Source organism: Aphelocoma coerulescens, chromosome 27 (genome assembly GCF_041296385.1).
Source record: "Aphelocoma coerulescens isolate FSJ_1873_10779 chromosome 27, UR_Acoe_1.0, whole genome shotgun sequence".
In the NCBI taxonomy this organism is placed as follows: Eukaryota; Metazoa; Chordata; class Aves; order Passeriformes; family Corvidae; genus Aphelocoma; species Aphelocoma coerulescens.
The window spans coordinates 1,820,675-1,834,167 of NC_091040.1; the positions used below are offsets into that span (position 1 = coordinate 1,820,675).

At 59.6% G+C, this 13,493-nt stretch overlaps 1 protein-coding gene across 1 annotated transcript in view; it reads right to left on the minus strand.

Annotated features, from left to right (window-relative positions):
- Positions 1 to 7,434: 7,434 nt before the first annotated feature.
- The window catches only part of SRCIN1 (SRC kinase signaling inhibitor 1), a 50,984-nt gene continuing 44,925 nt past the window's right edge, over positions 7,435 to 13,493 (minus strand). The window contains exons 19-21 of the mRNA XM_068996639.1: positions 11,725 to 12,837; positions 9,864 to 10,001; positions 7,435 to 7,944 (exon numbers count right to left, since the gene is read on the minus strand). Coding sequence (XP_068852740.1) covers positions 7,819 to 7,944; positions 9,864 to 10,001; positions 11,725 to 12,837 — 1,377 coding nt within the window. The 3' untranslated portion in view covers positions 7,435 to 7,818. The remainder of the gene's footprint in view (positions 7,945 to 9,863; positions 10,002 to 11,724; positions 12,838 to 13,493) is intronic.

Here is a 13,493-nt window from a genome sequence, read left to right on the forward strand (position 1 = left end):
TGGACAAGCTGCTCTATTTAACAGGTCCCGGGGGGAGCGGGGGGGGGGGGGACAAAGCCACCTCGTCGCCCACGCTTTGGGGACCAGCGGGCTCCCTCGGCGGTCCCACTGCGAGCTCCCCCAGCCCCCAGGCAGTGCCAGGAGGGCCGTGGGGGCTCACGGGGACTGTCCCCCCGTGGTGGTGGTGGCCCTGCTGTCCCCAGCCGCGGCGGAGCGAAGTGCGGGCACTTCCCTGGGCGCTGTGGCTGCTCCGGCCGGGGACCTGCCCCGGGTTGGGGACCCTGGGGACGTCGGTGTCACAGATCTGTGTGCTGGGGGACCCTTGGGACCTCAGGGACCCTGGGGACCTCGATGCCAGAGACCCCTGTGTTGGGGGACCCTGGGGACCTCAATGTCACAGACCCCTGTGTTGGGGGACCCTGGGGACCTCGATGCCACAGACCCCTGCTCTGGGGGACCTTGGGGACCTCAATGTCACAGACCCCTGCTCTGGGGGACCCTGGGGACCTCAGTGTCACAGACCCCTGCTCTGGGGGACCCTGGGGACCTCAATGTCACAGACCCCTGTGTTGGGGGACCCTGGGGACCTCAATGTCACAGACCCCTGCTCTGGGGGACCCTGGGGACCTCAGTGTCACAGACCCCTGTGTTGGGGGACCCTGGGGACCTCTGTGACAAGAGATCCCTGTGCTGAGGGACCCTTGGGGACCTCGGTGTCAAAGACCCCTCTCCTGGGGGACCTTGGGGACCTCAGGGACCCTGGGGACCTCAATGAGAGACCCCTGCCCTGGGGGACCCTGAGGACCTCAGAGTCTCTCCATGCCCTGGGGACCTTGGGGATGCCATGTCAGAGACCACCACCCCCCCCTTTCCCGTGTACTGGGGTCCCTTGGGGACCTCAGCGCTGTCACCCTGACCTGGGGAGGGGCTCTGCTGAGCCGGGGGGGGGGCCCTTTGGGGGTCCCCAGAGGCCGGGGAGGGGCTGGCACTGAGAGGGGACATCCTTTACCCCCCAAGACACTCGGGGGCCGCGTGTGGCACGTCCTGGAATGTCCCTGTCCCCGGCCGTCTGTGTCCCCTTGCTGCCCCCCAGGCCAGAAGCACTTTAGGAAGGGGGCGAGGGGCGGGGGGACCCCCCGGCCTGGCCAGGCGGGGACACAAGTGCCACCAGCTCGGTGGTGGCCTGGTGTCACCTCCCGTCACCGTCTCTCCGTGTCGTTCTCATACGTTATGCAAATATTTGCTGTAAAGTCGTATTTTTTTTTTTCTTTCGACCTTTTCTGGGTTTTTTTTCGTTTGTTTGTTCGATTGGTTTTCCCTGTAAATATCGTCGCTGCCCCTGTAACATATCCCAAAGGATTTATAAGGATTTTTTAAGAAGTTTTGCTCAGCGGAAAGGCCAGCCCCGAGCAGGGGACGTGCTGGACCAGTGGTGACTTTTTAAAACCCTCCTGCATGTCCCCCCCCCAAAACCCTTTCCCACCCCATTCCCGGCGCGATGGCCCCGTCGGGATCTGCAAAAACGGCAAAAAAGAGGAAAAAAAACCCAAACCAACCCCAAAAAATCTCCCCTGCTTTGCCCCCACCCCGCCCTCCAGTCCTGGTCTATATATTGGAAATAAACTGGTTATTCAAGGTTTTGCTGGAATTAATTGCCATTTTTTGGCCGGGGGTGGGGGGGAGTGGGGCGGGAAAAGACCCCAAATTCCTGGTGCTGAGGGTCCGGGAATTTTTATTCCAGGAAGGATTTATCCATGGGAGGATAAATCCCATTTTCCTCTGAGCTTGTGGGGAGGAAACAACAGAATTGGGGATGTCCCGTCCTCATCAGAGCGAGATAAGATTCCCAACCTGGGGTGGGAGGGAAGAAAATTGAGGGGGAAAAAGGGGTCCAGAAAAAAAGAGAAAGAGGCCAAAAAAAAAAAAAATTTAATTTTATTAAAGCCAGACACTCCGATAGAAAAGAAAAAGTTATAAAGGGAAAAAGGAAAAGAATAAAAAGCAACCCTTTTGTCACGGGATTTGCAATTACAACGGTCACACACAACTACCCATGGCATCCACGGCGACACGGGGGACACGGCGGGGCGGGGGTGGCACAGGGTGGCACAGGGTGGGGGGGGTCCCCTCCCTCCCCTCCCCCGCCTTCCCCCTGTGCAAGGCTTTTTTTTTTTTTTTTAATTCTTTTTCTCCATTTTTTCCCTTTTTTCTTCATTTTTTTCCCTTTTTTCTCCATTTTTTTCCCCTTTTTTCTCCATTTTTTTCCCCTTTTTTCTCCATTTTTCCCCCTTTTTTCTTCATTTTTTTTTTCCTTTTTTTTTCCCCCTCCGTTTTCAACTCTTTTTTTTTTTTTCCTTTTTTTTTTTCTTTTTTTCCTTTTTTTTCGCGGGTTTTATTTCCTTTTTAAAACAGTTCACGAGAAAATTCATGCGGAAGAGAGAGAGAGAGAAAGAGAGAGACACACGACGGCGTAGAAACCCCAAAACAGCCTCTAGAGAGAACCAGAAATTCGTCGTTTTTCCTTTTTTTTTTGCGTGGTTTTTTCCGCTGTTTTTTCGCTTTTTCTTCTCCGTTTGTTCTTTTTTAATTTTTTTTTTGTCCTTTGCAGAGTCGTAGCCTTTTTTTTTTTTTTTCTTTTTTCCTGTTTTTGAAACAACATCCAGACGAGTAAAGCGGGGAGCGCATGCAGCGGGCGCCTCCGACACATGCACGATGCAGGCAGCGCTTGGATTTGGGCTTTTTTTTCATGGTTTTTACACATTTTCCTCTTTTTTTTTTTTTGTCGTCTTTTTTTTTTTTTTTTTTTCCCACCTGAACCAGAACCGCTGGTTTTTTTTAATTTTTTTTTTATTTTGAATTTTGATTTTTTTTTCCTATTTTTTTTTTTTTGGTGTTTTTTTTTTTTTGTCTTCTTGCTTCAGCGAGGGATTCACACGATGCCATGAAGGGGACGGACGCACACGCACGCGGGGACAGCACGCTCACGGGGACACCAGCCGGGAAAAGGGGACCTGGAGGGGGTTTTTTGGGGAAAGGCTGGCACCTGCCACCCCCTCACCTGGCGCTGTCACCCCCTCAGCCAGCGCTGCCACCCCTTGTCACCCCCCTGCTCTGCCTGGGGACAAAGCGGGGATGGGGGAAAAAGGGGACACCCCCAAAATCTGTCACAGCTCGGGGACACCGGGATGGGGACACCGGGATGGGGACACCAGGGTTGCATGAAGGACAATCCCCCCCATGACATTTTTGGGGGTGTCCCCATGAGGGTGGCACTTGGCACCCCCCATGTGGGTATCCCCGAAGGGGGGTGGCACTTGTCACCCCCCTGTGACATTTTTGGGGGTGTCCCCAAAGGGGGATGGCACTTGTCAGCTCCCCCATTTCATTTTTGGGGGTGTCCCCATGAAGGTGGCACTTGTCACCTCCCCATGTCATTTCTGGGGGTGTCTCCAAGGGGGTGGCACTTGTCACCTCCCCATGCAGGTGTCCCCAAAGGGGGGTGGCACTTGTCACCTCCCCATGTCATTTCTGGGGGTGTCCCCATGGAGGTGGCACCTGTCACCTCCCCGTGACATTTTTGGGGGTGTCCCCATGGAGGTGGCACCTGTCACCCCCCATGTGGGTATCCCCAAAGGGGGGTGGCACTTGTCACCTCCCCATTTCATTTTTGGGGGTGTCCCCAAAGGGGGGTGGCACTTGTCACCCCCCCATTTCATTTTTGGGGGTGTCCCAATGAGGGTGGCACTTGTCACCCCCCATGTGGGTATCCCCAAAGGGGGGTGGCACTTGTCACCTCCCCATGTCATTTTTGGGGGTGTCCCCAAAGGGGGGTGGCACTTGTCACCCCCCCATGGCATTTTTGGGGGTGTCCCAATGAGGGTGGCACTTGTCACCTCCCCATGTGGGTGTCCCCAAAGGGGGTTGGCACCGGTCACCTCCCATGACATTTCTGGGGGTGTCACCAAGGGGGTGGCACTTGTCACCTCCCCATGGGGGATCACCATAGGGAGGTGGCACTTGTCACCCCCCTGTGACATTTCTGGGGGTGTCCCCATGAGGGTGGCACTTGTCACCTCCCCATGTGGGTGTCCCCAAAGGAGGGTGGCACTTGTCACCTCCCCATTTCATTTTTGGGGGTGTCCCCATGGAGGTGGCACTTGTCACCTCCCCATGTCATTTCTGGGGGTGTCTCCAAGGGGGTGGCACTTGTCACCTCCCCATGCAGGTGTCCCCAAAGGGGGGTGGCACTTGTCACCTCCCCATGTCATTTCTGGGGGTGTCCCCATGGAGGTGGCACCTGTCACCTCCCCGTGACATTTTTGGGGGTGTCCCCATGGAGGTGGCACCTGTCACCCCCCATGTGGGTATCCCCAAAGGGGGGTGGCACTTGTCACCTCCCCATTTCATTTTTGGGGGTGTCCCCAAAGGGGGGTGGCACTTGTCACCCCCCCATGACATTTTTGGGGGTGTCCCCAAGGGGGTGGCACTTGTCACCTCCACACCCTTCAGCAGGGGGGGAGGAGGGGGGTAGGGCTATCAGCGCGTCCCCCCAGGGGTGACACGAGGTGACCCGGGGGTGACACGCGGTGACCCGAGGGTGACACCAGGTGACCCGTGGGTGACACCACGTGACCCCAGGATGACACGCGGTGACCCCAGGGTGACACGAGGTGCCCCGTGGGTGACACCAGGTGACCCAGGGGTGACACGCGGTGCCCCGAGGGTGACACCAGGTGACCCGTGGGTGACACGCAGTGCCCCGAGGTGACACCAGGTGCCCCGTGGGTGACACCAGGTGCCCCGTGGGTGACACGAGGTGACCCCAGGGTGACACGAGGTGCCCCGTGGGTGACACGCGGTGACCCAGGGGTGACACCAGGTGACCCAGGGGTGACACGAGGTGCCCCGAGGGTGACACCAGGTGACCCGTGGGTGACACGCGGTGACCCCAGGGTGACACGAGGTGCCCCGTGGGTGACACGAGGTGACCCCAGGGTGACACGAGGTGCCCCGTGGGTGACACGCGGTGACCCAGGGGTGACACCAGGTGACCCAGGGGTGACACCAGGTGCCCCGTGGGTGACACCAGGTGACCCGTGGGTGACACGCGGTGACCCCAGGGTGACACCAGGTGCCCCGTGGGTGACACGCGGTGACCCAGGGGTGACACCAGGTGACCCGTGGGTGACACGAGGTGACCCCAGGGTGACACGCGGTGACCCGTGGGTGACACCAGGTGCCCCAGGGGGTGACACTCGGTGCCCCCAGGGTGACACCAGGTGCCCCGAGGTGACGCAGCCCCGTGCAGGGGAGGGGACAGCGCCAGGTGCCACCCCCGGCCCGGCCCCAGAAGCTGCGGCTTTGCTACAGTGAATTCACTTTGGTACCGAGAAAAGGAACAATAATTCCAAAGAAATTCATTAAAAACGCATCAAGTGACTGCTATTGCTGCTGGCACTGGGCGACGCGTTGTCCCCAGGGCCACCGGGACCTGGGGACAGGGCTGGGGACAAGGAAAGAGGGCGGGAACTCAGCGAAGAAGCCGCTCTGGAAACCACGAGGAGCTCTAAACCTAAGCAGGGATTTCAAATCCACCCCCTAAATAATACCGGACGTGATTTATTTCTCTTCTTTGTTTGTTTTTTTTTTTTTTTTTCCTTTTTTTTTTTGGCGTGTTTTTTTTTTTTTTTCTTTTTTTTCCCCCCTCTTTAAATATTTATATATAGATTTATATTACGTATATTATATATATATAATATGTAAATATATTTTTTAAAACAATATAAAATGTTAAGACACTTCACTTAAATGTAAAGAGTTGCTTTTTTTGCAATCCAAAGAAATTGCATCGTGATTTTTTTTTTTCTTTTTTTTTTTTCGTTTTTTCGGTCTTTTTTTTTTTGTTTCGGTTTGGTTTGGTTTGTTGTTTTTTTTTCTGTTGTTCTTTTTCGCGTGTGTTTTCCTCTTTGTTATTCAAAAAAAAAAAGGCTCTCGTTTCTTCTGTACAAAAATGATCGAGATACAAAAAAAAAAGAAAAAAAATAACGAAAGAAAAAAAAAAAACGGAGGAAGGGGGAAAAGGAAGAGAAAAGGAATTGAAATAGAAATTAAAAAAAAAGCCAAACAAACAAAAGAATCAACCCAAGGACGAAACAGAGAACGAAAGGAGTGATTGGATCTCGTGTTGCACACGCAGAGCACACGCACACGCACGCACACACACACCTGGGCACAGCTGGGCACAGCTGGACAGAGCTGGAGCACACCTGGGCGCACCTGAGCACAGCTGGGCACAGCTGGAGTGCACCTGAGCACAGCTGGGCACACCTAGAGTACACCTAGAGCACAGCTGGGCACAGCTGGGTACACCCAGAGTACACCTAGAGCACAGGTGGGCACAGCTGGGTACACCCAGAGTACACCTAGAGCACATCTGGGCACAGCTGGGTACACCCAGAGTACACCTAGAGCACAGCTGGGCACAGCTGGGTACACCCAGAGTACACCTAGAGCACAGGTGGGCACAGCTGGGCACACCCAGAGTACACCTAGAGCACAGGTGGGCACAGCTGGGTACACCTAGAGCACAGCTGGGCACAGCTGGGTGCACCTGGATGCACCTTAGTGTACCTGGAGCACAGCTGGGCACAGCTGGGCACAGCTGGGCACAGCTGGAGCACATCTGGGCACATCTCGGCACACCCAGTGTACACTTGAGCACAGCTGGGCACATCTGGGCACACCCAGAGTACACAGCTGTGCACACCTGGGGCACACCTGGGGCACACCTGGGCACACCCAGCACACACCTGTGCCACACCTGGCTGGGCCGCGCTGCTGCCAGGTGGCCACGGGCCACCCTCCCACGACCCCCGGGGACCCCCCCAGGCTGGGCGGGGCCGGGGCTGCTCCCCTGGGGCTCGGGGCTCCCGTCCCGCCCGCTCGTCCCCAAAGGGAGGGGACAGAGCCGCGGCCGGGTGACCCCCCCCCGGCATCACCGCACCCCCGCGTCTGCCCCCGCCCCAAGTGCTCGGATCCCCCTCCCCAGTTCACACCCTGCGGCCCCTCCGGCACTCCCGGGGTCCCGCCTGCCCCCCTCGGGGTGAGCCGGGCGTGGTGGCCGCGGTGGCAACGATCCGGGATGTCCCCGAGCCCTCGGCGCCGCCGGCCACCCACCGGCGAGCCCTGGCCGGAGCTGTCCTCTCCTCCTGCGGGGACAACGCGGGGACTCCCGGGCCCCTCGGGGGCCGCTCCGGGGGTGTCTTCGGCGGCCGCTGCTTCCCGAATTTCCGCGCGGCGGGAGCTGGAAGCTGCTCCTGGCTGGACGCTGGTGGGGGGAAGCTCTGAGAGCTCTTAAATGAATAGAGAAAAAAAACAAAACAAAACAAAACAAAACAAAACAAAAAAAACCCAAACAAAACAAACAAAAAAAAAAAACGGTGGGGAGGGGAAAGGGGGGAGAAAAGGGGAGGGGGGAAACCAAACCAACAGCGATCCAAAGGGGAGGGGAAAAAAGGGAGAAAGAAGGAAAAAGAGAGAGAGAGAGAGAGAAACAGAAAGTGGCTGGTTGGCCATGGCGGAGCGGGAGGGGACACAGAGGTCGGGCCGAGGCGCGGCGCAGGCGAGACACAAAAGTTCGTGGCGGAGCGGAGGCGACAGAAACATGGATCAAACAGAAAGAGGAGGGGACAGGTTGGCGGTTTCCCTCCAGGCGCCTCAAGAAGAAGCCAAGTCCCAGGGAGGAGGAAGAGGAGCCCGAGGAAGAGAGGAGGAGCCCCCGGGAGCAGGAGAGCGGCCGGGCGGAGCTGGCAGGGGCGCTCAGAATGAGATGGAGGAGTTCCTGGCCCCAAAGGAAGTCAATACGGGGATGGATGTTCTGCCAGCTGCGGGTTTTTCTGAGACCGTGGGGGAGGTCTCACTGGCCTCTTTAGATGGTCTAGTGGCCTGGAAAGAAAAGCAAGATTCAAGGAGGACGAGGAGGAGGAGAAAGGGCTGGAAAGTCCAAAAAAAAAAAAAAAAATTTAAAAAAAGCCTTAAAAAAAAAAAAGACAAAAGAAAGGAAAAAAAAGAAGGAAAAAAAACCCCAAACAAACAAACAAAAAAGGACAGAAAAAGCCCAAAACAACCGAGAACCAAAGGGAGTTTCGTTCAGAAGCAGCAGTGAGTCAGGCCTGAGGTCAAGCAGCTGGAAAAGGGCCAGCATGAGCAGCACGACAAGAGCGGGTCCCACGCGTCACTGCACGGGCAGGGGACGTCCCCGAGAGGAAGGGACGGACGGACGGACGGACACACGGCCACGCGGACGCACAGGCACACACACAGGCGGGGGTGGGGGGGCACAGGGGACAGGGGGGAGGCACAGGGGGGACAAGAAGGGCGGCGTTAGAGCGGGCACAGCCCCCGGCGGAGCCTCGGCAGCGCCCGAGGGTGACGGTGCCCACCCTGTCCCTGTCCCCCCGTGGTGGCACCAGCGGCACTGGTACGGCCCGACCCGGCTGGTCCGGGCTACCAGCAGGGAATGACGCTCCAAAACCCCCCCAGGGAACGCGGAGAGGGATCCTCCAGCCCCGCCTCGCCCCCACGGAGGGGTTGGGCTGCTGAGGGAGGGGAGACACGGTCAAATCTTGCACAGGGAGAAGGCAGAGGGGACAAAAGTGACATGGAAAAGTCCAGCTGTGGCCACCCCAGCGAGGGCACCAGGGCGTGCCAGGGGGCTGAGGTGTCACCGAGGAGGACGGTGGTGACACCGAAGAGCTGCGGCTGTGCTGCTGTGTGGCCTCCAGGGGAGGGGATTTGGTGGCCTCATGGAGTCAGGAGATGCTTCCCAGCCCCTCAGGCCGGTGTTTGTCCGGTGTGCGGTCCGTGGGGATGGCAGAGGGAACTCCCTGCCTCTCCCTGACGCCAAGGGGTGGGAAAACCCCACACGCTGGAGGGGACAGTCAGGGAGAGCCTGGCCACGGGGATGGACCCTCCCTGGGGAGGCTTTTCCACAGTGCCAGACCCTGGGGACGGAGCAGCCAAGGGGGGCTTGACCCTTCTTGACAAGAGGTGCCCATTTTGCTCATTCCACATTTGCCCAAATAGCAAGAAATTCCCCCCAAAACCCTGCCCCGAGTAGCTGGGAAAAAACCTTCGGTTTGTCCGGCAGGGCTGACGGATCCACAAGAATGAGCAGAATTGGGTTTATTGGGTGGTTTGGTCATGGAAAGGGGATTGAGACACAGAGCGGGGCGGGGAAAGGTGAACCCGCTCGAGGTGCTGCTGTCCAGCGAGGGGGAAAGGGGTGCTGGGAGAGGGGAGAAGGGATCAGGAGGGAGGGAGGGCACCCAAGTGGCCGTGATCCCCTGGGCTGGGGCCTGAGCCAGCTGGGAATGCACGGCCAGCACTGGGGTGACAGCAGGGACAGAGGCGGGGGAGCCCCGCCGCCAGCAGCGGGAGCTGCCCCCAGCATGGACGGGGGTCAGTGCTGGGGGCTGGGTGAGGGGGATGCTCCATCCCACCCCAAAACGCTTCTCTTCCAGCTGCTGTGGCCCGCTCACCCTGTCCCCACAGTGCCCGGTGCCACCGCCCCGCCTGTGACACCCACAAGCTGCTTCTGTGGATGCAAGGGGGGACTCCCCAAAACCTCCCGGGACAGGAGCCGCAAGGGGAGGGAATTCCCATCCCCAGAGCTCATCACCACGGCCAAGGAGGAGTCACTGTCCCCTGGGGTGAGGGGACAACGCTGGGGCTCAGCCACAGTGAAGAAGGCACCAAGAGAGAACCCAAAAATCATCACCCTGGGGGTGTCCCCGACTCAGGCCGGGCCCGAGGGCGATGCCAGGGCCGCGGGCAGCCCTGGCACGGTTCTAGGGGTGGAGTACCTGCTGCTGGCCCTGGATCCGCATGTACTCCATGCGCTGCTTGATGTGCTTGCCCTTGTCGGGGCTGCCCTGCTGGCCCTGCTTCAGCCGTGACGCCGGATTCACCACCTTCATGGCCGGGATGGAGACGCCACCGCTCTGCCGGGACAGAACATTTTGGGGAAAAAGGGTTAAAATTGGCCGGGTGGAGAGTCCACGGGCACCGCTGGATGCCTGGAGCCGTGCCACCCCTGCCAGCACAGCCCGTGGTGACAATGCCAGGCGAGGACGAGGTCACCGGCTCGCCGTGCTGGTGGTGGCCGAGCTCCAAACGCGGCCGGGACTTACCGGGAGCCACCCGAGAGGGAGTTTAGGGCAGACACGGCAAACACCGGGACACCGAGGGCAGGACAGGACACCCCGCGGGGCCAAGAGAGAGGGAAAGAGGCGGCGGCAGGCAGAAGCAGATTCCAGGTGGGAACGGCGGCAGTGGGAATAGAGAGGAGTTTATTTATGGGAATACAGAGGAGTTTATTTATGGGAATACAGAGGAGTTTATTTATGGCTGTGCACAGGTGAGGATACAGAGGCTCGCCAGAGCGGCAGCGAGGGCAGTGCCACACATCCCGCGTGTCCCCTCCCCTGCCAGGGACACCCCAGGTCCCCTCCTGGTGGCCTCCTGCCTGCCCCGTGCCAGCGGGGACAGCCCAGGCTGGGAAATCCGTGGCCCAGGGGAACCGCTGGGATCCTCAGTAGTTCCCGCGGATGGGACACGGGGGGGGTTCCTACACCCCACAGCACAAGGAAATCATAAAATCCTGGGATATCCCCGGCTGGAAGGGACCCGCGAGGATCATCAGAGTCCAAATCCCGGCCCTGGGACAACCTCACGTGTGCCTGTGCCACGCCATCCCCCGCATTCCCGGCACTGGGAATCTTCCTGACCAGCTCAGAATCCTTGGGAGGTGACACCAGCCTGCTCTGCTTTAGGACTGACCCCTCACAGCCTCTCCTGCCTAACCCTGAGCTTGGCTTTGCCCCAGCCCCAGCCATAAATCCATCCCGCAGCTCCACTTCGCATTTCCCGGGAAAAAAAAGACCAAACCAGCGGGAAAAAATGCAGCTACACCCCCGTTCACCCAGCGAGAGCCCCCCCCGAGGGGAGAGAGAGCGGCTCCAAAGGGAACAGGAGATTTATTCCCCAGCGCTGGCTGTTAATGAAGGAGCAGGTTGACGTCGCAGCCGAGCTCAGGGTGTTTTTCCCCCTCCCTGTTTTTCCCAGATATTCAGCTGGATTCCAGCAGGAAGCAATTTGGGATGGCTGCAGGGAGCCCGTGCTGGGGTTTAATCAGGAGAAACATCTGCCAGGCTCCGGCTGCCGCTCGCTGGGAGAGGGTTTTTATGTGAAACGGTGAAACCAAGGGCGGTGCTTCAGCACCCCGAGCACCCAACCCTGGCCGATCCCGTGGGATGCTCTTGGATCCCATAGGATGCCCTTGGATCCCGTGGGATGCTCTTGGATCCTGTGGGATGCTCTTGGATCCCATAGGATGCCCTTGGATCCCGTGGGATGCCCATCATGGACCTGGTGCTCCAAAAACCTGCCAGGGCGGAAGAGTTCACCTCATCCAGGGTCTAATTCTGGCTCTAATTCTGGGATCAGCCAGCACCGCCCGGCACCGTCTCCCTTCCCGCTGCCAGCTCCTGCCTCGCTCCTTCCTGCCCTTCCCAAAACCCCTCCAAGTGTCAGGGAGAAGAGGAAGACTCGTTCTCCACCTCGGCTCTGCCTGGAGGTGGAGTCACAGAGAGGGAGCACGCAGAGGAAGAGACATCAGAGTGAGTCCAGGGCAGAGCAGGGCACGGGGGAGAAGAGAAAATGAACCTGGGGCGTGCCGGGGGGCAGCTGCGGCTTCGGGAGCAGCGCTGGCTTCGTCCTGCTCGGGGACGGACTCTTGGGAGCGCCATCCTTGGCCTGGCTGAGGTCCAGCGCGGTGTCACCGTCACAGCCTCCGTGCCCGAGATGCCCCAGGCTTTTCCCGGCCTCCTCGGATGCCAGCGCGTCCTTGGGGAACACGAATTCCACGGCGGGGTGGCTGCTGATCTCGCTGATGGTCATTTCCAGCTCGCGGATGGTTTCCTCCAGGCTGTCCAGTCTCTGGTAGGTGTCCTCATAAATCTCCTTTTTGCCCGGGGCCGTGGGGTGCCCGGGGGACAAGTGGCCTCTGCAGAGCCCCTCTGTCGCCTTCCCCCCCGTTCCGGGGTCCCCCGCAGCAGCCGGAGCCCCTCCATCCCATCCCGGAGGTGCCGCGGCGTGGCTGGAGCGGGCAGGAATTTGCTCCGGGAGCTGCTCCGCCCGGGAATGCGCCGCTCCCCGCAGGGCTGGATCCCTGCCTGCGGCAATCCCGGGATGTGGCACGGGGCAGGCCGCGGCTGGCGAGCTCTCCTCTCTCCACGCGGCTTTGGGAGCCCCGACAGAGTGTCCAGGAGGGAGCCTGGCTCTTTCCGCATCGCCGGGAATTTGGGGAATGATCCCGGCACCGACAGAGGGGAGCGTGGTCTCCGCAGCTCCGGCACCTCCCTCCTGGCTCCGAGGAGGCTGCGCAGCCCCAGGACCTTGGGGACAAGTCTTGCCGCTGCCTCCTGGCCTGCTGGCAGCGTCCAGAGCCGCGTCCCCTCCTTGTCCCCCCGTTTTATCCCTCGGGAAAGGCGGGGCCTTGCTGGCTGCCGAAGGGAGCCCCCGGGATGTGCTGCCGGGGGGCTGCGGAGCTGGATGGGGTCCCTGTGGCAGCGGGGATTTTGGGGAGCTGCCAGGAGCCGCCACACGGCTTCTCCTTGTCCCCTCGGGTGGCAGCTGCCCTCCTGCTCCGGCGCTGCCCGGTGCCACCCACAGCTCCGGCTCGGCTTCGGGGGACGGCGGCTCCGACACCCACTCGGTGAGCACGATCTGGGGCAGGGAGAACGCGCGGCTCGCCGGGGCTGCCAGCGCCAGCGGCTCCTGGGTAGAGAATTCAGACAGATTAGGGGCCAGGCGGCAGCGGGGTTTGCCTGGGGGGGCACCACGGGGCGCCACAAATTATTGGGGTCCCCCCACGCCGGTGCCTCCGGGCACGGCGGAGTTCCAGGCGGGAGTTTGGGCAGGGAGGGAGGTTCAGATCCCTCCTGCCCATCCCACACACCCCGCTGGGAGGGACAGAGTGGACAAGGACTGGAAAGGGATGCTCAGCTCCCTCCTGGAGCCCTGACATCCCACAAGGAGGCACAGGGTGGATGGGGCTGGAAAGGGATGCTCAGCTCCCTCCTGTCCTGCCCTACATCCCACTGGACTCAGAGCATGGACGGGGAATGGAGAGAGGCTCAGCTCCCTCCTGTCCTGCCCTACATCCCACAGGGATTCACAGCATGACAGGGGCAGGAAAAGAATTGTCAGCTCCTTCCTCCAGCCCTGAGATCCCCTTGGGATCTTGAGCATGGACAGGGAATGGAGAGAGGCTCAGTTCCCTCCTGTCCATCCCTACATCCCACCGGGACCCACAGCATGGACAGGGACTGGAAGGGGAAGCTCAGCTCCCTCCTCCAGCCCTGGCATCCCATTGGAGCAAAAAAAAAAATAGAGCAAAAATGAAGCTGATGTTTCTGCACCTCCCGAATGCC